We start from the raw sequence: 24,338 nt of genomic DNA, 5'->3' as shown, positions 1-24,338 counted from the left end.
AGAGCGAAGTGTCCTATTGGGAAAATAGGGAACTATAAGCTCTCCAAGGTACGATGGTGCCTGACCATGAATGGCTTTGTAGGTGAGGAGGAGGATTTTAAATTCTATCCTGGATTTTACAGGGAGTCCACGGCTCCATCACAGAGACAGAGCTAGTTTAGTTTGGTCGTTATTAACACAGCAAACACTTAAACCAAAGGAATCTGTAAATCTAAAGCTTCAGACAGACCTGAGTAAATGTACCGTGTCACTGCCCACATCCACAGGTGTCTGTGGTCACATGACCGGTTTGTCATGATGGAAGTGTGTGTGCTCTCTGACTGAACTGACGTCAGCAGGTGGTCACCTGACTGATGCTGTGGCCCAGCGTCCCTGCACTGAAGCTGGTGACGTGCTCAAATCTGCAAAATAAAGAAAAAGGTCACAGGTCAATAAATCTTAGTTTTGAGTGAAGGCAGCTCCTTCAGTTCACACAGACGCGTGTACTTCATCGTTGGAAACAGTGGTATTCGCGAAGAGATTTCTCAGTTAACGGGGTGCACTTGAAAGCACCACGAAGCACCGCACGCTACCGGTCAAAGTGACGTAACCATGAACCCGTGACTGAGCGTCATGACCCCGACACAGCAGCTGTGGAGCACATCTGTCTGAGGACAGACACACGGACAGATGTGTAATAAACACATCAGACATTTATTTATCGACCTTCTTAACATTTCTTAAAAATCATGAGCACTTTCAACTACTTATCATGTCAGACTTCATCTATCAGTCTGTATTATTTTTCACTAATATTTGACACATTATTATTATTATTCATATGACTTTATAATAAATACTGATCTGTTGCATTTGTCATCATCACGTTTCCTCCCTCGGCGCGCGGAGCGGCGCGCGGAGCGGCGCGCGGAGCGGCGCGCGGAGCGGCGCGCGGAGCGGCCTGTGGGGGCGACAACCTCCAGACCGTCGGGAAGAAGATCAGCTGTTCGCTTTCGCGCCTGTTTATTTACCGCGTTCACCGTGGAAAAGCAGCCCGGCTCCATGGCGACGGGCCGGCTGCTGGAGGTGTACCTGGACCTCCTGTCGCAGCCCTGCCGGGCGGTGCACGTGCTGCTTAACTGCGCCAAAATCCCGCACAGAGTCCGCACCGTGGCTCTGAGGAAAGGTGAGCACTGACCAGCTAACCGGCTACCGGGATAACTAACCCACCGGGTAACGAGCTAACTAAGCGGCCGGTAGGTGCTGTGCTCAGTTAGCAGCTTGTCAGCAGCTGGAAGTCTGACCGTTTCTGCTCAGGTGCCTCTTCGTCGTGACCTCTGCCCCCGAGAACTTTGACCCAGATCGTGGCGGCGGTCGCGGTTCCACAAAACTCTATTTAAATACCTGACAGTTCAACGCTAACGTTTGAAATGTCCAACGATAAGACGAATAGAACACAGCTGAACATATAATACACCTTACCATGGGCTTGTGATATATTCGGCAGATTAATAAACTTTTAAACCACGCCCCTTTAAGTAGAAATGTCATTTTATGCTGTGACATTATTCACGCAGTTTACACTGAGGCGTTTCAGTGGAGAATGTTTTTGAAGTAGCCTATGACTGGACCTGAAATTAATTAACATGTACTTGTTAAGTAGCAGACATGCCGAAAGTCAGAGTTAGTCCTGATGATCGTTACAACATGTGCTGAAAAGTGTACCGGGTCTGTGTGTGGTAAACACTGCAGCGAGCATTAAACCTCGCGATTTCTGAATGTAGTTTGGTTTGAGCTTCTTTTTCAACTGTGCAGGAGAGAACAGGACTCCAGACTTCACCAAGCTGAACCCCATGCAGAAGGTTCCTGTCATGGTGGACAACGGCTTCGTCCTCACGGAGAGGTAAACACACACACACATTCTTTTTTTAAATGAATCATTCGTGATGATAATTCTGTTTACACCTGGAGTACGGTGGCCCTGAGAGCTCAACACACAGCAACTTAGAAAACACACAACACATACAAACAGACAAAACACAAACACATTCATCAGTTTGACAACACATGTGCAGCAAATACTCACAACACAACCAAATATACAAAGGTTCTGCCAGTAGCACAGATGACAACAGAAGTGATTCCAGGGGACACAATAAAGTGATGCACCAGCCGGGAAAGTTAAAAAAATTGAAAAGTGCACATGGATGAATTATAATACATGTTTTATCGTACATATATATTTTATTATATTACATGTATTAATACATGAAAATATGTAATACGATATATCTTTATTATATAAGTGTGTCCCAGCCAGGTGGAGGTCAGGGTTGGGGGAATGCAATGGGTGTCCTCACAAATACAGGTACAAACATGTGTGTGTGTTTGTGTTTGTGTGTTGCAGTGATGCCATCTTGAAGTACCTGGCCACCAGGTACGACGTCCCGGAGCACTGGTATCCACGGCAACCAGAAAGACGAGCCCGAGTGGATGAGTACACAGCCTGGCATCACAGCTACACACGACCACACGCTGCTAAAGTCTTTATACTGGAGGTACACACACACAGACACACAGACACACACACAGACACACACACACACAGACACAGACACACACACACACACCAACACAGACACACACACACACACACACACACACAGACAGACAGACACAGACACACACAGACACACACACACACACACACACACCAACACAGACACACACACACAGACACAGACACACACAGACACACACACACACACAGACACACACAAACACACACACACACACACACATACTTGTACTTCTATCTTTGTGAGGACACTCATTGACATAATGCATTCCCTAGTCCCTTACCCTAACCTTAACCATCACACCTGAGAGCCTAACCCTAACCTTCAATTCAATTCAATTCAATTCAATTTTATTTGTATAGCGCCAAATCATAATATACATTATCTCAAGGCACTTTACAGGGTCAGGTCTAACCATAACTCTGAAACCAAGTCTTGACCCTCAACATGTGATTTGAAGGTGTCTCAAAAAGTGAGGACCGGCCAAAATGTCCTCACTTTCCCAAAATGTCCTCACTCTGTTAGTAAAATACTTTTTTGGTCCTTACTGTGTAGAAAGTACAAGTACACACACACACACACACATATATAGTGGTGACATCACTTAGTCCTAGAGGACAGGAAAGTGTCTCCTGTTCACATCAACAGTGACATAAACAGCTGAGCTGAGGAGCTCAGACCCCACCCACTTTCTCATGCTTGCACAGCTGACCAACCACTGAGGGAGGTAGCTGTGATGTCAGAGTTTGAACCATCAGATGAGGACCGGTCCTTACAAAGACAGATCAGATTCTGATGACCCTAATGACAAACACACCTGTGTCTGTCTCCTCCCATCTCAGGTGCTCCTCCCGGCTCAGTCTGGGTCTCAGGTGGATGAGGTGCGTTTGGTTCGTGCTCTCTCTGAGCTTGATGACACTCTGGAGAAACTGGAGTCCATGTTCCTACGCAGACAGCCTTTCCTCTGCGGTGATGACATCACTGTGGCCGACCTACTTGCTGTCTGTGAGCTCATGCAGGTCAGAGTCTGATTGGTGTAGATTTTGATCAGCTGTCTGCAGACTGTTACTCTTGATAACCTGTGGATGTCGGTGTGTGTGCAGCCGGCGGGCGGGGGCAGGGACGTCTTGCTGCATCGACCTCAGCTGCAGAGCTGGAGGAGCAGGGTCCAGTCGGCTGTCGGCGGCGCCTTCGACAGAGCTCACGCCGTCCTGTACGCCGTCAGAGACCGCCGCAAAGCCAAGCTGTGACATCATCACAGCAACGGCCCATAGGAGTGATGTCACACACAGGGGCAAGGCCAAGAGACTGAAGGAGGAGCCGAACATCATCATCATCATCATCATCATTATGAGTCCAAAGACTGATGGGATGAGGTGAGACTCAGTCACACTGGTGAGACTCTGAGGATGAAGATGAAGATAATGATGTGTCTGGTCGTGTTGGTCTCCGTCTCCTGTGGCGTCACCTCAACAACAATCTTAACTTTACTTCACAACAAAACTCCTGCAATCAATTTCATTGATCTGATCGATTTGTTGATTTACAGATTGTTTCTAACACTGACAGAAAACCTCTGATCACAGCTGAGCTTAGAAGGAACTGTCTGCCTGTCTGTCTGACTGCCTGTGTGACTGTCTGTCTCCTTGTCTGTCTGCCTGTTTGTCTCTCTGTCTGCCTGTCCGTGTGACTGACTGTCTGTCTGCCTGCCTGTCTGTCTGACTATCTGCTCCACCCACCTGATCCAGGTAACACCTGAAGGTTTAAAAACATTTTACTGACAATAAGAAGTTCAACTCAAATCTTAGCTCAACTTTCCTACAGCACTTAAACATAACACAGGTCAGTGGATCAGAGGATGTTTCTGCTGTTGCTAAATTATTTTGATGTTGTTGCAGGAAAATCCAGTGATACAGAAACTGAAGATTTCACGGCTGCAGTTTAACATCAGATTCAATCAGTTCAATAATAATTAGATCAGATTAAATCAAACCAGATTAAATATAATCAGATAACTGTAGCAGGAAAAATGAGGAGAAATAAAGTTTTTACTTTTACATTGAAATCCTTTGTTTTTGTTTACTCCTGTTCATCAACTTTACTGTCGTCATGACAACATTAACAATGAGACTGTAAACTACACTGTAAAAAGATAAAGAAATAAAATAAAACATCCCAACACATCACAGTCTTAAAGACAGGCTGTTCTGAGATGAAGTGATGAAGCAGAAATGTTTGGATTCTGGTAACAAGAAAATCTGTCGTAGAACTGTTACGTTGCAACGTGAAGAAACTGATGCAGTGTTTTTGTCACTTGGTCTTCATCCTGAAACAGAGGCAGGAGACCCTTCACTCAAGGTCCACTTACTGTTTCAGCAGTGTCCTGTGGTCATCATGTGTGTGGAGCTCCACAAATGAATGAACCAGGTTTTCAGAAGCTCTGATGTTTGTTCAGACTGACTCAGGAGGTTTTAACCTCAGCTGCTGAGGAGCTGAGGTTTGTACGTGTCCCTGTTCACCTGGAGGACAGGTTCAGGACTCACAGAGGTTCACAGGTTTAACAAACACAAACAGACAGAGGCTGAAAAATATAAAAGATTTTATTAGAAAACATTGCAAACTTTATTTACAGCGGAGTGTCTCAGTAGTGAACAGGTCGCTGAATCACATGACCTGAGGAATGGCTTGATCTGATTGGTCCATTACAGTGGGGCAGGGGGTGGGGCTTGGCTCCGTTTGGCTGGATGTTCCTCTTCATCCTCATCCTTTTCTCCTTCATCTCTTCCTCGTTTCCTCCTGGAGGAACCTGAGGCTGACACCGCCTGCTGTGGGGGCTGGGGGGGCAGAGTCAGTTTTACTAACAGTTTGTGTGTTTGTGTGTGTTTGTGTGTGTGTGTGTGTGTGTTTGTCTGTGGTTACCATGGCGACAGCAGGTTCTGCAGCAGGGTACATGAGTCTGTGAGCCGTCTCCATCATCACGTGATCCTTCAAACAGGAAGAGGTAGAAATGTCCTGACTTGTAGCTCACAAACACTGGATCCTACATTTCCCATAATGCACCTGGCTAGCGTCTTTCATTGCAGCCACAGCTCTAGTTTGTAACTCAGACTGGTCGACATGTGACTTCAGGAAGTACTTTTACTGTGATACTGTAAGTACTTGAGACTGAGAATACTTGCATACTGTGACTGTGGTCAGAGTTTTAATGTCTTACTTCTCCACTAGTTAGAAGTAACGTTTCTGGACATCGTCGTTTTATTAGAAACTGATTTGTCTTCTGACTGTTTGCTTTGTTTCTGCTTTTGTAATCTCGGCATCATTGAAAATGAGGATCATCCCTCAATGTATCTCCAAGAAATAAATAAAGGTTGATGATGATGATGATGATAAACTTTAGGATTGTGGCTGAATGTGTACTGGTGTAATCCTGACGCAGTACTTCTGTAGTATTACTGCAGTACTGTGTACCAGCTGAAGTTAGTTACCTGTAACCAGGGGTGCTGCAGAGCTTCCTCTATAGTCATCCTCTGATTGGGGTCAACCACCAGCAGCTTCCTCACCACATCCTTCGCTGTAACACACACACACACACACACACACTTATTGCAGTGGTATTATTACAGTATTATTACAGTAGTATTGCTGTAGTATTATTGCTGTATTATTGCATTAGTAATACAGTAGTATTGCAGTACCTTGATCAGAGACGTGTCTCCACTTGGACTGAACCATAGTAAATTCTCCTCTGATGATCTGATCTGTGATGGACTGACGACCAAAACTCTCATGAAATGGAGGATAACCACCCAGACTGAGAGAGAGACAGGTAGACAGAGAGAGAGACACTTGAGGAAAAAATAGAAACAGAAATAATCCATGTGAAACAAGTATTTGGTGAGAAACAGAGACAGAGTGAGACAGGTGTGAGAGTGAGCCTACCAGACAAAGAGCAGGACTCCGAGGCTCCATGCGTCCACAGCGAGGCCGTATCCTGTGGTGGAGGCGTGGGTGAAGACCTCAGGAGCCAGGTAAGAGGGAGTCCCACACAGAGTCCTCATCAACACGGCCTCCTCCAGGATCCTGGACTGGTTAAAATCTGTCACCTGACAGACACAGACACACACACACACAGACAGACAGACAGACAGACAGACACACACACACACACACACACACACACACACACACACACACACACACACACACACACAGGGAGTTTGGACAAAATAACTGAAACCTGTAAAACCAACAGCTGTGTTTCTCAATGTGAATCTCAGCAGTAGTATTGCAGTAGTATCATTGCAGTATTTTTACAGTAGTACTGCAATAGTATTATTGCAGTAGTATTGTAGTAGTATTATTGCAGCATTATTGTAGTATTATTACAATATTATAGCAGTAGTATTATTACAGTAGTATTACTGCAGTAGTATTGCAGTAGTATTATTGCAGTAGTATTGCAGTAGTAGTACTGCAGTAGTGTTGCAGTAGTATTATTGCAGTAGTATTGCAGTAACACTACTCCATTATTACATCATAACTAACTAAACTGTAGAATTTTGCTGCTGAATGTCCAGGTGTGTGTACCTTGATGAGACAGACATCGTCCTGTGAGGACAGCAGGACATTCTCAGGTTTCAGGTCCCTGTGGATGATTCCATTACTGTGGAGGTACTACACACACACACACACACACACACACACACACACACAGATGAAAACAGTTTGTTTTGATGTCTTTTCTGTTTTCAGCTTCTCTAACAACAAACTAACCCACAATCCTCTGCTCCATCACACTTCTTCTACTAGAAATCTCATCTTTACATTCTCCTGACCGGGGGCCGACCGGGAGCCGGTAAAGACAGAGCGGCCTGCCTACAGGAGACTGAAGATGTTTACCTGTTACCACAGCAACAGCAGCTCAGGTTGAGCTCACCTGGACTGCTCTGAGCATCTGGTAGAAGTAAAGTTTGGCAACAGACTCGCGGAGCTGCTGCTGTGACTTGACTCTGTGGAACAGTTCACCTCCCTCCATCCTGAGGACAGAAAAACACCAGACTGGCCCTTTAAATAAGATTCTGACACACTGGCCCTTTAAATAAAGATTGAAAATATGGAGACAAACGTCAACTTACAGTTCCAACACGATGTAGTACCTCTCCTCTGTCTGATAGAAGTCCTCTGTCTTTATGAGACAAGGCTGCAGGACAGGACACAAGGAGAGGAGACAAAGAGAGGATACAAGGAGAGGTCACAAGGAGAGGAGTGCTTGATCCAGCTGGTGTTTCATCACAGAGCAGTCAATTTAATGTTTGTGTCTCGTTTTTGGTTTCAGACTCACGTGGTCGATCCTCTGGAGAATCTCAATCTCTGTCTTTGCGTTTCGTGTCGCTGTCTGTGATTGGACAAAAACACACAGATCACATGATCACTATTCCTGCCTGTCAATGATCCAGAGAAACATCAGCCTGTCTGTCTGCAGCTCTGAGAACCTGCATGTTCACACACCATGTTTGTAGTTCTGCTATGTCAGTCAGAAGAAGAAAACAAGGAGACAAGGGAAGGAAGAAGGGGGGGTGTCTCAGCCAATCAGAGAACAGACGGGCAGACTCACCCCTTCAGACTTAAAGTTGTTCTTGTTTATTATTTTCACTGCAAATTTCTTACAGGTCGATCTCTCAAAGGCCAGTTTGACCTCACCACAGACGCCTCTGGAACACACACGCACACGCACAATAAGATGATGAATTGCAGGACACAGGAAGTGACATCAAAACAGTGTGAAGCTGCTCAGACTCACATGCCGATGCGTCGAGTCAGCAGATATTTCTCCTGAAGCTCTTTAGGTAAACTGGACTGATCATCAGACATCAGGTCAATGAAGACAAAGACTGGAGAGACAGACAGGTAGAGAGACAGACAGGATGAGGTGAGCTAACCAACAGTTATTTTCTGGTTCAGTTAATTACATATAAAGAATGAAAAATAGTGACAAATGCCAACATGGTTCTTCAGTTTCTCTGGGTTCTGTGGGTTCTACAGGTTTCTATGGGGATCAGCAGGTTCCATGGCGTTCTGCAGGATTTTTTAGGTCCTATGGTGTTCTGCAGGGTTCTACGTGGTTATGCGTGTTCTATGCAGTTCTTCAGGTTCTACAGGTTCTATAGGGTTCTGCAGGGTTCAACAGGGTTGTACGGGTTCAACGGGGTTCTTCAGGTTCTATGGGGTTCTGCAGGGTTCTACAGGTGTGACACCTGTGTAATTTAATTGGTTCCACCGTCAAATTGAGCTGAGACTGAAAGAGGTGAAAACCAGCCGTCAGAGTCCTGGTCCCACAGAGTCTGACAGTCACAAACTGAACTGATTCACAAGTGTTTGCCCCGGGGCCCCTCTGGGCCCCTGAGGCCGTTAACCCGGCCCTGACACTGACTTTCTGACCTTTGTTCCGTTGTTCAGCCAGAGACAGAACGGCGTTGTTGACCAGAGGCAGCTTCCTGTCTTTACCGATCAGTATCCCGTCAACAAATGTCCCGTTATTACTGTAGTCCTCCACGAAGACCTCATTGTCCTCCTGACAGACAGACAGGCAGAGAGACAGGCAGTGAGACAGACAGAGAGACAGGCAGAAAAACAGACAGACAGGCAGGCAGAGAGACAGGCAGAAAGACAGACAGACAGGCAGGCAGTGAGACAGGCAGAGAGACAGACAGACAGGCAGAGAGACAGGCAGAGAGACAGACAGACAGGCAGAGAGACAGATAGGCAGGCAGTGACACAGGCAGACAGGCAGAGAGACAGACAGGCAGGCAGGCAGGCAGTGACACAGGCAGACAGGCAGTGAGACAGGCAGAGAGACAGACAGGCAGGAAGTCAGACTGTACTTGCTTTCAAGTCCCATATAATATAAACAGTCGTGTTAGTATCATTATGAGCAGTAATCTCACTCTGTAGATCCTGAAGTGTTTCTTGCTGTAGATTCGGAACTTTTTGGATCCTCGATCATCAGGATCATCCAGGACGTAGTTACACTTAGAGTCCCGTCCAAACAGGTACTGCTCCTCTATACAGTCTGTAAACAAACAAACAAACAAACAATCAAACCATAAACAAACAGGTACTGCTCCTCTATACAGTCTGTAAACAAACAAACAAACAAACAATCAAACCATAAACAAACAGGTACTGCTCCTCTATACAGTCTGTAAACAAACAAACAAACAAACAATCAAACCATAAACAAACAGGTACTGCTCCTCTATACAGTCTGTAAACAAACAAACAAACAAACAATCAAACCATAAACAAACAGGTACTGCTCCTCTATACAGTCTGTAAACAAACAAACAAACAAACAATCAAACCATAAACAAACAGGTACTGCTCCTCTATACAGTCTGTAAACAAACAAACAAACAAACAATCAAACCATAAACAAACAGGTACTGCTCCTCTATACAGTCTGTAAACAAACAAACAAACAAACAATCAAACCATAAACAAACAGGTACTGCTCCTTTATACAGTCTGTAAACAAACAAACAAACAATCAAACCATAAACAACCCCCCCCCCCAGCATGATAAACAAGTAAATAAAAGAAAATCAGCAAGTGATTGAGAGTGGTCCTTTTGGGTTACAAATTATACATAATACAGGATCAGTCATATAGAACACCAATTACTGACATCTTATTTCTCTATATAATTCAAAAAAGGTTTCCATGTAGCATGAAATTTTGAATACATCCTCTTGTAGAGTAACGAATCTTCTCCTTCCACTTAAAAAGTATTAATCGCCTAGCTATGAGAGATGCAAAAACTATGCCTGGCGGTTAAGGTGAGTGTTTTGTGGAGTTATTCCAAATATGGCAGTAATGGCAGAAATTTCAATAGGTACTTGTAAAACATCTGAAAAAGTTTTAAATATTGACTGCCAGAAATTGTCTAGTTTTTAACAAAACCAGAACATATGCGAGAGGGTGGCTGGTGCTTGCCTGCATCTATCACAAATGGGATCAACGCTAGGTGCAAACTTTGCTAGTTTCACTTTAGACCAATGAAGGCGATGCATGACTTTGAACTGGATAACTGTGTGTCTTAAGCAAATTGAAGAGGAATGTATTCTATCCAAAGCTCTTTCCCAAATCTCCTCAGGAAGTTCAAACCCCAATTCACCCTCCCATTGAGTCTTTAATGTTGTCAAAGGCTCCAAATTACATTATTTAGTAAGGAATATATGTTCCCAATATTCCCTTTGGAACCAGAATTAAGCTTCAGAATGGAATTTAGGAGGGTATTGGGTGGTTGGGATGGGAAGTGAGTAAATGATGTTGATATGAAACTATGGAGCTGCAAAAATCTAAAGAGATGAGAGTTTGGGATGTTAAATTTAAGCTTTAGTTGATCAAAAGATGCAAAAATATTATCAATAAATAGATTCTCTATTGTGGCAACTCCTCTATTAGCCCATTCATGAAAAGCACTGTCTATGATTGATGGCATGAACTGGTGTTTTTTTGTTATAGGAGCACAAATGGGCAGATCCCTGAGAGAAAAACTTCGTCTGAACTGTGTCAGAATTTTAAAAGAATGTTTCACAATTGGATTTGAGGTGAATTTGGATATGGAATCCAAAAGAGGAAGTTTTGAGCATAGAAGTGAGTGTAAAGAAGTATGAAGACAAGAGGAGTTTTCCATTCGTAACCACTCAGGGGTAGTGTCACTGGATGGAGAATCTTTCCAAAACAGCATAGACCTACTGTTGGCAGCCCAATAGTAAAACTGGAAGTTAGGGAGGGATAATCCTCCATGTTTACGATGCTGTTGTAATATCTTTTTCCGTATTTGGGGGTTTTTCTTGTTCCATATAAATCCTGACACCAAATTATCCACTGACATAAAAAAGGATTTAGATAGGTGTAGGGGAATGCACTGAAATATGTACAGGAATTTGGGCAAAACATTCATTTTAATGATGTTAATTCTGCCTCCTAATGACAGAGGGAGTAAACTCCAACATTCCATATCTTGCTTAAGGCGAGTCAATAATGGTGAAAAATTTGCTTTGAATATGTCTTTAAAGGCATGTGTTATCCAAATTCCTAGGTATTTGAGTGGGAATAAACCAAAGTCAGTTTGCTTAGTTGCTATATTCACTGGCATAATTTCACACTTCTGTAAGTTAATTTTCTATCCTGATATTTTGCCGAATTCTTCAAGCAGGTTGAGAGTATTTGGTAGACTAGTTAAAGGATGAGACAGATATAAAAGCATATCATCAGCATATAAGGACACCTTATTCTCCAAGTCATATCTCCGTATTCCCTTTATATTGATTTCACCACGTAACGCTAAAGCCAATGGTTCAATCGCAATAGCGAACAGGAGTGGTGACAGAGGACAACCCTGTTGGGTGCCACAATGGAGAGGGAAGTATGAGGAGAGGTTATTGTTTGTTCGAACAGCTGCAAGTGGAGAAGAATACAGAACTTTAATCCAAGAGATGAATTTTTCACCAAAGCCAAATTGTTTGAGAGTGTAAAAGAGATAATCCCACTCCACCCGATCAAACACTTTCTCGGCGTCAAGTGATAGTAATATTTCTGGAATGTCGGGTGGAGTGGGACCATAAAGAATATTAAGTAGGCGCCTAATGTTAAAAAAGGAGTGACGACCTTTAATAAAGCCAGTTTGATCGTCAGTTACAATTGAAGGCAAGACCGCTTCTAAGCGACAGGTCAGCATTTTAGAAAGGATTTTACTGTCTACATTTAAGAGTGAAATGGGACGTATGAGCCACAATATAGAAGGTTTTTATCTTTTTTTAGGTATAAGGGAGATAATCGCTTGTCGCATAGTTAGGGGAAGAGAACCAGTGGCGTATGATTCCTCAAATACAGAGAGAAGGATGGGACATAGCTGGTCTGCAAATTTTTTAAAGAATTCGCTCGGGAACCCATTGGGTCCTGGGGATTTTTCAGCTTGCATAAGCTTAATTGCATTCATAAGTTCCAGTACCGAAAATGGTTTGTCTAGCTTGGATGCAGTTTGGTTATTAATTGTGGGGACATTTATTTTCTTGAAAAATTAATCAAACAAACCATGGTCGCCAAGAGATTCACTATCATACAGCTTCGAGTAAAATCTATGAAAACATGAATTAATCTCAGAGTGATCTATATGCTTAGTGCCTGATTCATCGTTTATCTCAGCTATAGTTCTATCCACAGTTTTCTGGTGGAGCTGATGGGCAAGAATCTTTCCTATCTTTTCACCAAATTCATATGTTTTACTCTGATTTCTTTATTAGGTTTTCAATGTGTCTTGTTGATAGCAGATTGAACTCTGTTTGAAGAGTCAGTCGCAATTTGAATAGATCATCAGATGGGGTGACAGCAAGTGTAGTATCTAATTTGAGAATATCATTTGTTAGCTGCGCTATATGATATTATTTGTCTCCTCAGGTACGCCTTCATGGATTCCCACACTGTTAAAGGAGACATTCCTGGGGTCTGGTTATGATCGAGGAAGAAAGTTATTTCGGAGGAGATAAATTTAATGAAGTCTTCATCTGAAAGTAGTAAAGTGTTAAGACGCCTGGGGTGATAGTTGGCATGGGAAATTGGTACACATAGAGTCATCAACAGGGGAGCGTGGTCTGAAATAATTATGGCTTGATACTCACACTTTCTTATTAGTGAAAGAAGGTTTTTATCCATAAAGAAATAATCTATGTGTGAGAATGTTCCATGGACCGGAGAAAAGAAGGAGTAGCTTCTAGCCGTAGGATTTCGAAAGCGCCAGCTATATCATTCGTTTTAAGAAAAAGCTGCAGTTGAGATGCTGCACTGGATTTGGACGCAGCTCGAGGTGAGCTACGGTCCAGAGTAGGTGATAACGTGCAGTTCATATCCCCTCCAAGGATAAGATAATGTGTATCCATGTTGGGGATATGTGCAAAGAAATTCATCAAAAAAAGAATTATCATCCCAATGTGGTGCGTATACATTAGCTAGGACAACTGGTGTGTTATACAGTCTGCCCACTACAATTATATAACGCCCTGAGGAGTCTGTTTCAACCTTTGACATAACAAATGGGATGTTCTTATTAACAAGGATGGCCGCACCTCTAGATTTGGAATGAAAATTAGAATGATATGATTGCCCAATCCATCCTCCCCTGAGTCGAAAATGATCAAAGGCTCGGAGATGCGACTCCTGGAGAAAGGCAATTCCCACCTTTAATTTTCCCAAATGATTCAATACTTTCTTTCTTATGTAGGGTGGTTCAAGGATTTTACATTCCAGCTTACAAAGGTTACATCACAATTAGCTGATTTGTTGAAAAAATCTGTGTTAGTTGTAGCCATATTCAAATAGGTTTAGCAGGTTTAATACCAGTATTAGAACTAGTATTATTACCAACGGTAGGACTAGTATTAGTGTTAACTTTAGAACTAGTGTTAGCTATAGCCTCCATGCTAGCGTGTTAGCAGGTTATAACAGGTGAACTCACCGTGGCTCCTGAAGCCTCGGGCCATGGGCAGCAGGCGCCCCCAGGGTTGTGGTTCAGGCTCCTCAGGGACGGAGGGCAGAGTGACGGGGATGGTGTCCATGCTGCTCAGAGTCCCTGAGCCGCTGGATGATTGGCTACCTGAGGTTGGCCCACTGGAAGAACTGGAACCAGGCTGGGACTGGGACTTAGACTGGGATGGGGACTGGGTGGACTGGGCCTGGGATGGGGACTGGGGAGATTGGCACTGGTCCCTTTCATGTGGAACTTCTTCAGACATTTTCTAGTTCTGCAGATTAGACACATTAGAACACGTTAGATTGTACTGGTGTGGTCATACTGGTCATACTGGTCATACTGGTCATACTGGTCAGATCTTTGGGGCAACGGTTCAATTCGTTAGAAGAGTTTTTTTGCTCCAGCCTCCGGTTTCTCTACAAATCCATTTCTTCACAGCTCCACGCCAAACTGCATTTCATAACTGTACAATTTAAAATATTTTTTCTTAACTACTCACAAGACCAACATAGAAAACCACAGTGAAACTTTTATCAGAGCTCACAGAGACGTTTCTCCACTTCGGCACAGACTCTACATGAAATAAGTTTTTCAGAGGAGTCTCATAAATCAAACCTCGGCTTTGCCACGTCCGACAAATATGACACTGCAGGCAAGCGAGGCAGCGTTAAATTAGAGGATTTTAAATGAAGTTCGTTGTGGGTTGAGAAGCTGACTCGGAGGTGCACCAGGCAGATCCTGGACTGATCCAGGACCAGATCCAGCCCGAAACTTTCCTGGCTCACTAACCCCGCCCACCACCTGTCAATCACAGCCGGATGAAGAACCCTATCAGAGCTGAATTTAAACCAGAACCAAACAACCCGGTTTGACATCCGGATCCACATCCGTGCCCAGCCCGCCAAGCTGCTTCACGTCACCGCCAGGACTAATCGTGCCGCGCCGTGCCGAACTAACCCGGACTAATGCTTTAACATCAGCGGGACACTCACCGGGTCAGGCTGTCCGCTCCGGGCGGACTCTCCTCCGAGTCTCCGGAGGTCAACAAACCGGGCCGACACCGTGGACGGGACACGTGTGGAGCAGTTTCACCGGGACCGGAAACGTTTCCAGATTTTACTTTTGTGTCACGTGAGGGTGCCAGCCAATGAGAAGTCCGAAGGTGGATCATGTGAGTTTGGGGCGATCTGGTGTGTTTCCGGGTCTGGTTCTGTGGTGGAGGGGAGAGACGGGACCGGGAGGACTGGAAGGTCGATGATGTGACGCAGACCTGCGGGTCATCATGTCCAGACAGAAGAGTCCGAAGACCCTGATCATCGCGGACGGTGAGTCCAGGTCCAGGTGAGACCGCGGTCCAGCTGACGTCACAGTTTGTTATTAGTTTGCTATGAAGAAAATTTCAGAAACGCTGAGACATGACATGACAACATCTGTATTTCATCAGCAGAGACTTAAACTGATGATCACACAGAGGTTAAAGGTCGATGAAATCATGATGCATGTCGCGCAGCCGCAGTATTTCTCTACAGTTGATGTGTTGCCTGCAGTAGATTTAGGCTCCGTCCACATTTCTGTGTTTTTGTTTTAAAACTAAAACCATCTCCTCCACACCAACACACCTGAAAATACGTCACATGACCACACACCTACACTGAGCATGTGCGAGCCGGTGTAAACAGGAAGCAGGTTGTCTCCTCTCGGTTGGTTCCAGTAAATCCTCTGAAGGAGGAACAGCAGAGACAGTTGTAGAGTTCAAATCCAGAACTGAGCTGAACAACAGCTGCTGCAGAGACAACAAGGTCAGGAACACCTTCATTCATTCTCCATGTTGTTTCACCACTGGTAGTCCAGGCTGATAACAGCCAATCAGGAGCCACCGTGGGCGTCTACGTCATCGTTTCCACAGGTCTCTGTTTGTGTCTGTCCAGACTACAACACAACCTGGAGGTTTAGACTAACACAGGTCCAGCAGCGTTTCTGAGGCTCCGTCCACACTTTTAATTTTAAAACTTGTCTCTTCTTTGTTTTAGTTTTAAACTCGTCTCTTCTTCTCTGTTTCCTCCTCCGTCCTCTCTCCTCCAGAGTCTTCAGCCCCTAAAACAGAGACTCTCAGAAACGCTGCTGGACCTGTGTTAGTCTAAAATTCCAAAGCGACATCATGACACCAAAATATGACCCTCAAATGTCTCCCTGTCTGGAAGGTGAACAGAGGACAGGTGGTTCACAGAGCAGGTGATGGAGCTGACAGACACATGACATTAATAGTAAAGGGAAGGATGATGAGCTGTATGTGGAAAGAGGAGATATGATGTTGGTGATACATGATCCAGTGGTCTGATAGAACCTCAACACCTGAGGAGAATCATCCAGGTGAGGTCAATGGTCTGCACTGACTCTGTCTCTGTTCTCCAGATGAGGAGGTGGAGGCTGAGGAGCTAAACCCGTTCTCCTTCAGAGAGTTTCTACGCTGGAAGAACCAGGATCCACATCAGGACCAGGACCAGGACCAGCAGGAGGAGCAGACACAGGGGCAGGTAGGGAGACCACAGAGTCTGCAGCAGCAGAAGAAGAACTACCTGACCTCAGGACACCTGACTGACTGACTGTGTCTATAGTCCAGCAGCTCTCAGCAGCTGTTTGATGTCGGGAACTTGACCTTTGACCCAGAAATCCAGAGCTGTTTCTTCTCAGAGCCCTCCCTGGCAGCACAGGTAGAGTGACATCATCACTGACATCATCTCGCACCATCACTGGGCTCATTGGTTCGGGTCTGATCAGAACTGGTCACAGAACAGAGCACATGTATAGAGTCCTGCAGGAGGAAGTCATCATCACCTGGTTCCCTCCACAAACAGCCAATAGGATTTCTCTGTTGTGTTTTGGATGATCAGAGAAAATCAGCAACAGTTTCTGACCCTGACAGGTTTGGTTCAGCAGGATCATCTTCACTAATGACTCCACTTTCTGATGTTTGAAGCCTAAACACAACCAGCAGCAGTAAAAAGCTCATGTTAGGCTGTAAACCAACGAGCCCACGGTCACATGACTTCACCGTCACCACCACTAACCTTCAGCCTGTAGGTTGATTCAGCTCTGAGCTCTTCTACAAAAGTTCCTCCAGAACTCTGGGGGAGGTGAATTATTACCAACACTGTCTCTGTCTGTCCAATCAGGAGGAGGAGGGGTGGGGGCAGAGCTTCCAGTCAGGTGTTGACAGCACCTCCTCCCTCTGTACAGAGGAGGAGGAGGAGGATGATGAAGAGGAGGAGACCAGGTGAGTTATGTCTGTTCTGGGGGGGGGTTGAGACTGACAGACAGTCTGCTGGTGTGAGGGACCTCAGGGCTTGTGCTGCCTTCATGTCAGGTTGTAATTATCATTAAGTTCCAACTGTGAAAGATAAGCAAGTGTTTGCTGTCAGCAGCAGACTGAAGTGAAGCGAAGGAGGCAGAGGCCTGTAGCACCTGGACCGTCAGGGGCCTCAGACAGCATCAGTCTGTCTGTTCCTCAGGTTTACATTCATGTGACTGAACCTATACTCAGTGTCCAGTTTATTAGGAACCCCTGAAGGTTCTCATGTTTCCACCTCACACTGATGTAAACCTGTCAGCACAACACAACAGTTACACAACCACCATTAACAATCTCTCTGGAAAAAACAGATTCTCCTTCAAACCTGAAGTCCAGCAGAGAGGAGGAGGAGCAGGAGGAGAGAACTACGAAGGAGATGATGAGACCTCCATGGCTGAACCAGCCACCTCCTGCAGGAGGAGGAGTGGGAGGGGCAGCCAGATACAACAGGTAACACACACACACACACAGCAGCTTCTGTCTCTGAAAGAGAGACAGACAGACAGACAGAGAGAGAGAGAGAGAGAGAGAGAGAGACAGACAGAGAGAGAGAGAGAGAGGGGTATGAATGAACAGGTGGAGAGGTCAGCTGATCAGTCTCATCAGCCTTCACAGGAACAGTTTGGTATCGTCTACATAACAGAGAACGTCTCCTGTGTACAGTGCATCCGGAAAGTATTCACAGCGCTTCACTCTTTCCACATTTTGTTATGTTACAGCCTTATTCCAAAATGGATTCAATTCATTTTTTACCCCAATTCTACACACAATACCCCATAATGACAAAGTGAAAAAAGTTTGCTTGAAACTTTTGCAAATTTATTAAAAATAAAAAACAAAAATATAACATGTGCATAAGTATTCACAGCCTTTGCTCAATTGTTGAAGCACCTTTGGCAGCAATTACAGCCTCAAGTCTTTTTGAGTATGATGCTACAAGCTTGGCACACCTATTTTTGGGCAGTTTCTCCCATTCTTCTTTGCAGAACCTCTCAAGCTCCATCAGGTTGGATGGGGAGTGTCGGTGCACAGCCATTTTCAGATCTCTCCAGAGATGTTCAATCGGGTTCAAGTCTGGGCTCTGGCTGGGCCACTCAAGGACATTCACAGAGTTGTCCCGAAGCCACTCCTTTGTTATCTTGGCTGTGTGCTGAGGGTCGTTGTCCTGTTGGAAGATGAACCTTTGCCCCAGTCCGAGGTCCAGAGCGCTCTCGAGCAGGTTATCATCAAGGATGTCTCTGTACATTGCTGCATTCATCTTTCCCTCGACCCTGACTAGTCTCCCAGTTCCTGCCGCTGAAAAACATCCCCACAGCATGATGCTCTCACCACCATGCTTCACTGTAGGGATGGTATTGGTCAGGTGATGAGCGGTGCCTGGTTTCCTCCAGACATGATGCTTGGCATTCAGGCCAAAGAGTTCCATCTTTGTTTCATCAGACCAGAGAATTTTGTTTCTCATGGTCTGAGAGTCCTTCAGGTGCCTTTTGGCAAACTCCAGGTGGGCTGTCCTGTGCCTTTTACTGAGGAGTGGCTCCGTCTGGCCACTCTACCATACAGGCCTGATTGGTGGAGTGCTGCAGAAATGGTTGTCCTTCTGGAAGGTTCTCCTCTCTCCACAGAGCAACGCTGGAGCACTGTCAGAGTGACCATCAGGTTCTTGGTCACCTCCCTGACTAAGGCCCTTCTGCCCCGATCGTTCAGATTGGCCGGGCGGCCAGCTCTAGGAAGAGACCTGGTGGTTCCAAACTTCTTCCATTTACAGATGATGGAGGCCACTGTGCTCACTGGGACCTTCAATACTGCAGAAATGTTTCTGTCCCCTTCCCCAGATCTGTGCCTCCATACAATCCTGTCTCAGAGGTCTACAGACAATTCCTTGGACTTCATGGCTTGGTTTGTGCTCTGACATGCACTGTCAACTATGGGACCTTATATAGACAGGTGTGTGCCTTTCCAACTCCTGTCCAATCAACTGAATTTACCACAGGTGGACTCCAATCAAGTTGTAGAACCATCTGAAGGATGATCAGTGGAAACAGGATGCACCTGAGCTCAATTTTGAGTGTCATGGCAAAGGCTGTGAATACTTATGTACATGTGATTTTTTTGTTATTTATTTCTAATAAATTTGCAAAAATTTCAAGCAAACTTTTTTCACTTTGTCATTATGAAGTATTGTGTGTAGAATTTTGAGGTAAAAAATGAATTGAATCCATTTTGGAATAAGACTGTAACATAACTAGTGTGGAAGCGCTAGTAGTGAAGCGCTGTGAATACTTTCCGGATGCACTGTAAATGAACAGAACTGGTCCAAACACAGAACCCTGTGGAACTCAGGGAGGGTCCTTTTTAATGTGACTGAAGTCTGATGAATAGAACTTAAACCAGCTCAGTGAGGTTCCTTTAAGGTTCCAGTCTCCAGACCGGTTCAGGTTATAGTCAGAGCTGATGTCATCAGCTCACTGTGCCTCTGTGTGCAGCTGAAGGAGGAGAACATGCTGTTGAGGAGGACCATCAGGGAGCTGCAGAGGAGATCAGATGCTAGTGAACGCAGGTGAGCACCAACCAATCACATGACAGCACCACCTAACCATCAGGAGACAGAGTATTTACCCATCATGCCCCTGTGTCTGTACCCCCCCTCCCCCCGTCAGGGTGTTGGAGCTCTCTGAGGAGCTGCTTCAGAGGAGGCGTCAGGAGGAAAAGGAGGCTCAGGATCTGGAGAGCATGGTTCACTCTGTGGAGCAGAACCTCCACCTGATGACGGTACGATGACGACAGGTGACACGTCTCACTGCTCATCTTAACACCTGTGCTGAAGACCTCAGATGTGATGATGATTGGTCCAGGTCATCTGGTGATGGGAGGGGTCTACAGATTTCATCACAGCTGATGGTGTTACCAAGCAACAGTAAACATGTTAGCCCTCAAGGCTAATGTTAGCTAGCGTACTGCTGTTTTGGACTTTCGCCTTTTCTGACAGACAGACAGACTTTTCCCTTCTCAACGAACCTGTCTTTCTCTTACCTGTCTGTCTCTGACCTTTCTGTCTGTCTCTGACCTTTCTGTCTGTCTCTGACCTGTCTGTCTCTCACAGAAGCGAGCAGTGAAAGCAGAGAGCAGTGTTTCCAGACTGAAGGTGGAGCTGCAGCAGCTGCAGGTGAGTCAGGACGTTTTATTGATGATTGATCAGCTGATCAGAAGAAATCGTTCCCATCATTTCACTGATGAGGGAACAAAAGCACCTGAACATTAAAAACGTCTGGCCAGTTCTGATCAATGTGTTTCATGATGTGGACGTACAGAGTCCAGAACCAGAGACTCAGCAGTCACACCTGACAGGTGTGTATACACCTGTATTTAATATGTGTGTGGCTCAGGTGGAGGTGGACTCTCTGCGCTCGGAGAACGACAGTCTGAAGGCGGCAGAGTCTCAGGTTGTCATGACGATGAGACAAAATGCACAGGTGGCATCTGAGTACCTGAACAAGACAGCAAGCCACGCCCACTCCTCCATCCGGTTAGTACATCCTTTCAGACAGACAGGTGGACTACAGACAGACAGACAGACATGTGCCTCTCTGACCTGTCTCTTTCTCTTTCTCTGATCTGTCTGTCTCTCTCTGATCTGTCTCTGTCTAACCTGTCTCTTTCTCTCTCTTACTTGTCTCTCTCTCTGACCTGTCTGTCTCTGTCTGACCTGTCTCTCTCTCTCTCTCTCTCTCAGATCTGTCTCTTTCTCTCTCTGATCTATCTGTCTTTCTCTGACCTATTTCTTTCTCTGATCTGTTTGTCTCTGTCTGACCTGTCTCTTTCTCTCTCTGACCTGTCTGTCTCTCTCTCTGGTCTGTCTCTCTTTCTCTGACCTGTCTCTTTCTCTCTCTGATCTGTCTCTTTCTCTCTCTCACCTGTCTGTCTCTCTCTGACTTGTCTCTCTCTCTCTCTCTGACCTGTCTGTCTCTGTCTGACCTGTCTCTTTTGCTCTCTGACCTGTCTGTCTCTCTCTGACTTGTCTCTCTCTCTCTCTCTCTGACCTGTCTGTCTCTGTCTGACCTGTCTCCCTCTCTCCGACCTGTTTGTCTTCAGTCAGCTGTTGGGGGAAGCAGAGACTCTGCGTTTGGTCTCTCAGCTGCTTCAGTCCATCGATAAGATCTCTGTCAACTCAGAGTCCTGACTTGACCACTTCTGCCTCTGCTGTGGACCCTCAGACCTCCTCCAGTCCACCAGACCCCCCTCCATCTGCAGATCTCCTCTGGACCTCCTCTAGACCTGCTACAAATCCTTGTCTTGTTGGACAGGAGGATGTAGTAGAAACAGCCCAGAAAGGACATTCTTTGAGGTCAGAGGTCAGCAGGTCTTGTTGTCCATCACTCCTCACCTGTGCTGAACCTTTGATGACATCACAGCAACTGGAGGACCTCTGGTTCCTGATTGGTGGGTTTGCTGACATCACAGACTGATCAGTGACAGGTGTGAGTGGGATTAAAACCTTTCTGTTCTTCACGTGTTCTTCGCGTGTTCTTCATGTGTTCACTCTGAGCTGTTTTATAATAAAACACTTCGTTCAATCTCACTTTGTTATTTTTATTAGTTTGAGGAGAAAAAACCAAACTGAGACCAAACATCAGTCACTTCCTGTTCAAATCAGTCGGACATCACCTGCCTCATGACAGCAGAACTCTTTCTAACAGGGAAATAAATGTTTATGGTTTGATACGTTTTTCTTTGTGCTGAACAGTCTCTTCAGATCAGGGTTTAGAGACCACACCTCCCACAACAGGTCTCTGTGTCTAGACTCAGGTGATGTCCGGCAACCAAACATTACCTGTCTGCTGCCACATAAGCACCTGCCCACAGTGTCCGACCTGAGAGGTCCATTCACTGGAGGTCCGATCACTTCAGGATCAATAAAGACCTCAGTGTTGGAGTGGGTGTGGCCAACATCCACATGTGGTTCTCCACAGGTTCCGCAGAGTATAGTGTTCCCACATGAGTGGCACTGTAGGTCCAAATGTCTCTAAACCACATGACCTGGCTCTAAACCACATGATCTGGCTCTCAGTAACCTGGTATTAATGTACCAAAGAATCAAGAAGAAGCTGTGAGGCCTGAGGATAATTGCTGCCTATTGTTTAATAGTAGAAGTGTGTGTGTGTGTGTGTGTCTGATCCTGAAAACAGTCACTGTCACCTCTCCCTCTAAAAGCCCCCCCTCAGCACTCACCGTACCACCAGCCATGGTGTGGTTCTCAGCTGGGTGTTAGGACAGTCCTGAGGGCCTCTCTTATAGACTCACCAAGGTGGATGAATTACAGCTCCTACATTTAAAGACCCTGAAACCTGAGAAGAAGCATCTCAACCTGTGACACTGTGACAGGTGACACTCAATAACCTGCTGCGTAGACAAAAAACTGCATCACCACGAAAGAAAATGATGTTGCCAAGTTTAAACTACAGCCACAGAGCAGCAGCAGGAGCTCTGACTAACTGTTATTTTCATTATCAATCAGTCTACTGATTATTTATCTGTTGATTGATTGATTGGTATATAAATGTCAGTAATAGTAAACAAATAAAAAATACTTACCATAGTCCACAGTGACGTCTTCAAATGTGTCCCACAGTTCAAAAACTCAGAGATTCATTGTAAGTCTGCTTGGTAATGTTTGTTTTGATTGAAAATTGGTGATAATCAAAAAGGTTGCCAACTGATTTTCTGTTGCTCAGTTAATTGACTGATGGTTTCAGCTGTTCAGATGTCTGGTTGTTTGGTTTTCAGTTCTGCCTGATGATCAGATTTTTTTTCTCTCCTCCGTAGTTTGTGCTTCTCCTCTCTCTCCCTCTCTCTGTCCTCATTCTGCAGGTCTCTCTGGATCCAGATCCACCACTACTCATCTTTACTATTAACCACTGTTACCTGTCATTATTATTGATAACACCATTACACAGCTACATTACCGACACAGCTGTTCCTGGTCTCTCTCTCTCTCTCTCTCTTCTCTCCTCTCTCTCTCCCCCCCCCCCCCCCCCCCCTTTATCTCCTCCTAAACCCAACCGGTCGAGGCAGACCCCCCCACCCTGAGCCCGGTTCTGTTGGAGGTTTCTTCCTGTTAAAGGGAGTTTTTCCTCCCCCCTGTCGCCAAGCGCTGCTCTTTGTGGGAACTGTTGGGTTTTTCTCTGTAACAAAATAAGGTCTTGACCTGACCCTGTAAAGAGCCTTGAGATGATGTAGATTATGATTTGGCGCTATACAAATAAAATTGAATTGAATTGAATTGAATTGAATCAGTGATGTTCTGGCGACAATCTGTGCTTTGGTTTTCATCCTGTTACATTTGGTTTGATTTTTAAGAGTTTTAGGAAAAGATCCATGTTTTAAAAAAATATACATTATTTATTCTTTGATGTTTTGCCCCTTACAATGTTTTCCATATAAACCGCTCAATATGTTAGATTTTATTCAATGAATAAATTGTTTTAAAAAGTTTTAAGAAAAGACTCAAACATAATATTTTTAGCATGTAAGTGTAAAACTGTTGAGCAAGAATAATAAAAACCTGCACCACTTGTTTTACTGAGTCAATCCTACCTGCTTCAAAACCTAATTAAAAGTTTGCTAATTTTAAGGCTAATTTATATATAGAGTAATGTCTATACGTGTATATGTTTAAAATCCTGAGACAGAGAGAATCCTTTGTAACCACAGTTTGAAGTGTTAACTGGCGTATTAATATCCAGGTTATTGATATTTTAATGCGTTAAGAGTTCTGTAAGCTAGATTTTAAACAATAATACAGCAGCAAACAACTATTTTTTCTAGAGTAATGGTGTCCTGTGCAGAGAATGAAGCGACACCAGTGTACCCTGGGTAACTTAATTCAGTTGTTAAAAAATGTCAT

General features: G+C 44.9%; 3 protein-coding genes across 11 annotated transcripts; 2 read left to right on the top strand and 1 right to left on the bottom strand.

Annotated features, from left to right (window-relative positions):
- The first annotated feature begins 915 nt into the window (after positions 1–915).
- On the top strand, positions 916–5,949 carry gstt2 (glutathione S-transferase theta 2). The gene is made up of 5 exons (XM_071472329.1): positions 916–1,165; positions 1,795–1,882; positions 2,387–2,537; positions 3,401–3,577; positions 3,662–5,949. The coding sequence occupies exons 1-5, from the start codon at positions 1,042–1,044 to the stop codon at positions 3,806–3,808; spliced, it is 687 nt and encodes a 228-aa protein (XP_071328430.1). The 5' UTR covers positions 916–1,041; the 3' UTR covers positions 3,809–5,949.
- chek2 (checkpoint kinase 2) lies at positions 5,141–15,222 on the bottom strand. Of its 3 annotated transcripts, XM_071472318.1 has the most exons (15): positions 15,081–15,222; positions 14,074–14,359; positions 9,503–9,627; positions 8,997–9,129; positions 8,359–8,449; positions 8,173–8,269; positions 7,900–7,953; positions 7,694–7,758; positions 7,495–7,594; positions 7,146–7,232; positions 6,498–6,661; positions 6,254–6,369; positions 6,044–6,129; positions 5,478–5,543; positions 5,141–5,392 (listed from the first exon to the last, which is right to left on the bottom strand). In XM_071472318.1, the coding sequence occupies exons 2-15, from the start codon at positions 14,348–14,350 to the stop codon at positions 5,261–5,263; spliced, it is 1,593 nt and encodes a 530-aa protein (XP_071328419.1). In that variant the 5' UTR covers positions 14,351–14,359; positions 15,081–15,222; the 3' UTR covers positions 5,141–5,260. The 3 variants fall into 3 exon arrangements, with proteins under 3 accessions (XP_071328419.1, XP_071328417.1, XP_071328418.1); XM_071472316.1 differs by having other exon boundaries at positions 5,141–5,543; XM_071472317.1 differs by lacking the exon at positions 15,081–15,222 and adding an exon at positions 14,704–14,966 and having other exon boundaries at positions 5,141–5,543.
- Positions 15,223–15,274: 52 nt separating this feature from the next.
- Positions 15,275–22,013, top strand: entr1 (endosome associated trafficking regulator 1). 7 transcript variants are annotated; one of them, XR_011687133.1, is made up of 11 exons: positions 15,283–15,413; positions 16,171–16,320; positions 16,501–16,622; positions 16,704–16,800; positions 17,260–17,362; positions 17,749–17,887; positions 19,921–19,994; positions 20,095–20,206; positions 20,538–20,600; positions 20,783–20,960; positions 21,527–22,013. XR_011687133.1 is itself a non-coding variant. In XM_071472321.1 (11 exons), the coding sequence occupies exons 2-11, from the start codon at positions 16,260–16,262 to the stop codon at positions 21,612–21,614; spliced, it is 996 nt and encodes a 331-aa protein (XP_071328422.1). In that variant the 5' UTR covers positions 15,283–15,413; positions 16,171–16,259; the 3' UTR covers positions 21,615–22,013. The 7 variants fall into 7 exon arrangements, 6 of the variants coding, with proteins under 6 accessions (XP_071328423.1, XP_071328425.1, XP_071328422.1 ...); XM_071472321.1 differs by having other exon boundaries at positions 16,704–16,799; positions 17,262–17,362; positions 20,821–20,960; XM_071472320.1 differs by having other exon boundaries at positions 15,296–15,429; positions 20,821–20,960.
- Positions 22,014–24,338: the final 2,325 nt, after the last annotated feature.

Source organism: Trachinotus anak, unplaced genomic scaffold, assembly GCF_046630095.1.
Source record: "Trachinotus anak isolate AG129_WGS33_773 ecotype Australia unplaced genomic scaffold, CSIRO_AGI_Tana_v1 ptg000038l, whole genome shotgun sequence".
NCBI lineage: Eukaryota > Metazoa > Chordata > Actinopteri > Carangiformes > Carangidae > Trachinotus > Trachinotus anak.
Note: the sequence above shows the minus strand (reverse complement) of the source record. Positions and strands in the feature narration are given on the sequence as shown.

Excerpts from the sequence above, each read along its gene's own strand:
- gstt2 (XM_071472329.1), top strand. The coding sequence starts at position 1,042 with ATGGCGACGGGCCGGCTGCTGGAGGTGTACCTGGACCTCCTGTCGCAG. Across the intron at positions 2,538-3,400 it reads CTAAAGTCTTTATACTGGAG|GTGCTCCTCCCGGCTCAGTC; the intron begins GTACACACACAC and ends CTCCCATCTCAG. Across the intron at positions 3,578-3,661 it reads CTGTCTGTGAGCTCATGCAG|CCGGCGGGCGGGGGCAGGGA; the intron begins GTCAGAGTCTGA and ends GTGTGTGTGCAG.
- chek2 (XM_071472316.1), bottom strand. The coding sequence starts at position 14,350 with ATGTCTGAAGAAGTTCCACATGAAAGGGACCAGTGCCAATCTCCCCAG. Across the intron at positions 7,759-7,899 it reads TTCTCCAGAGGATCGACCAC|CCTTGTCTCATAAAGACAGA; the intron begins GTGAGTCTGAAA and ends CCTGTCCTGCAG. Across the intron at positions 6,130-6,253 it reads GAGACACGTCTCTGATCAAG|CGAAGGATGTGGTGAGGAAG; the intron begins GTACTGCAATAC and ends TGTGTGTTACAG.
- entr1 (XM_071472320.1), top strand. The coding sequence starts at position 16,260 with ATGACCCTCAAATGTCTCCCTGTCTGGAAGGTGAACAGAGGACAGGTG. Across the intron at positions 16,623-16,703 it reads AGGAGCAGACACAGGGGCAG|TCCAGCAGCTCTCAGCAGCT; the intron begins GTAGGGAGACCA and ends CTGTGTCTATAG. Across the intron at positions 17,888-19,920 it reads GGGGCAGCCAGATACAACAG|CTGAAGGAGGAGAACATGCT; the intron begins GTAACACACACA and ends CTCTGTGTGCAG.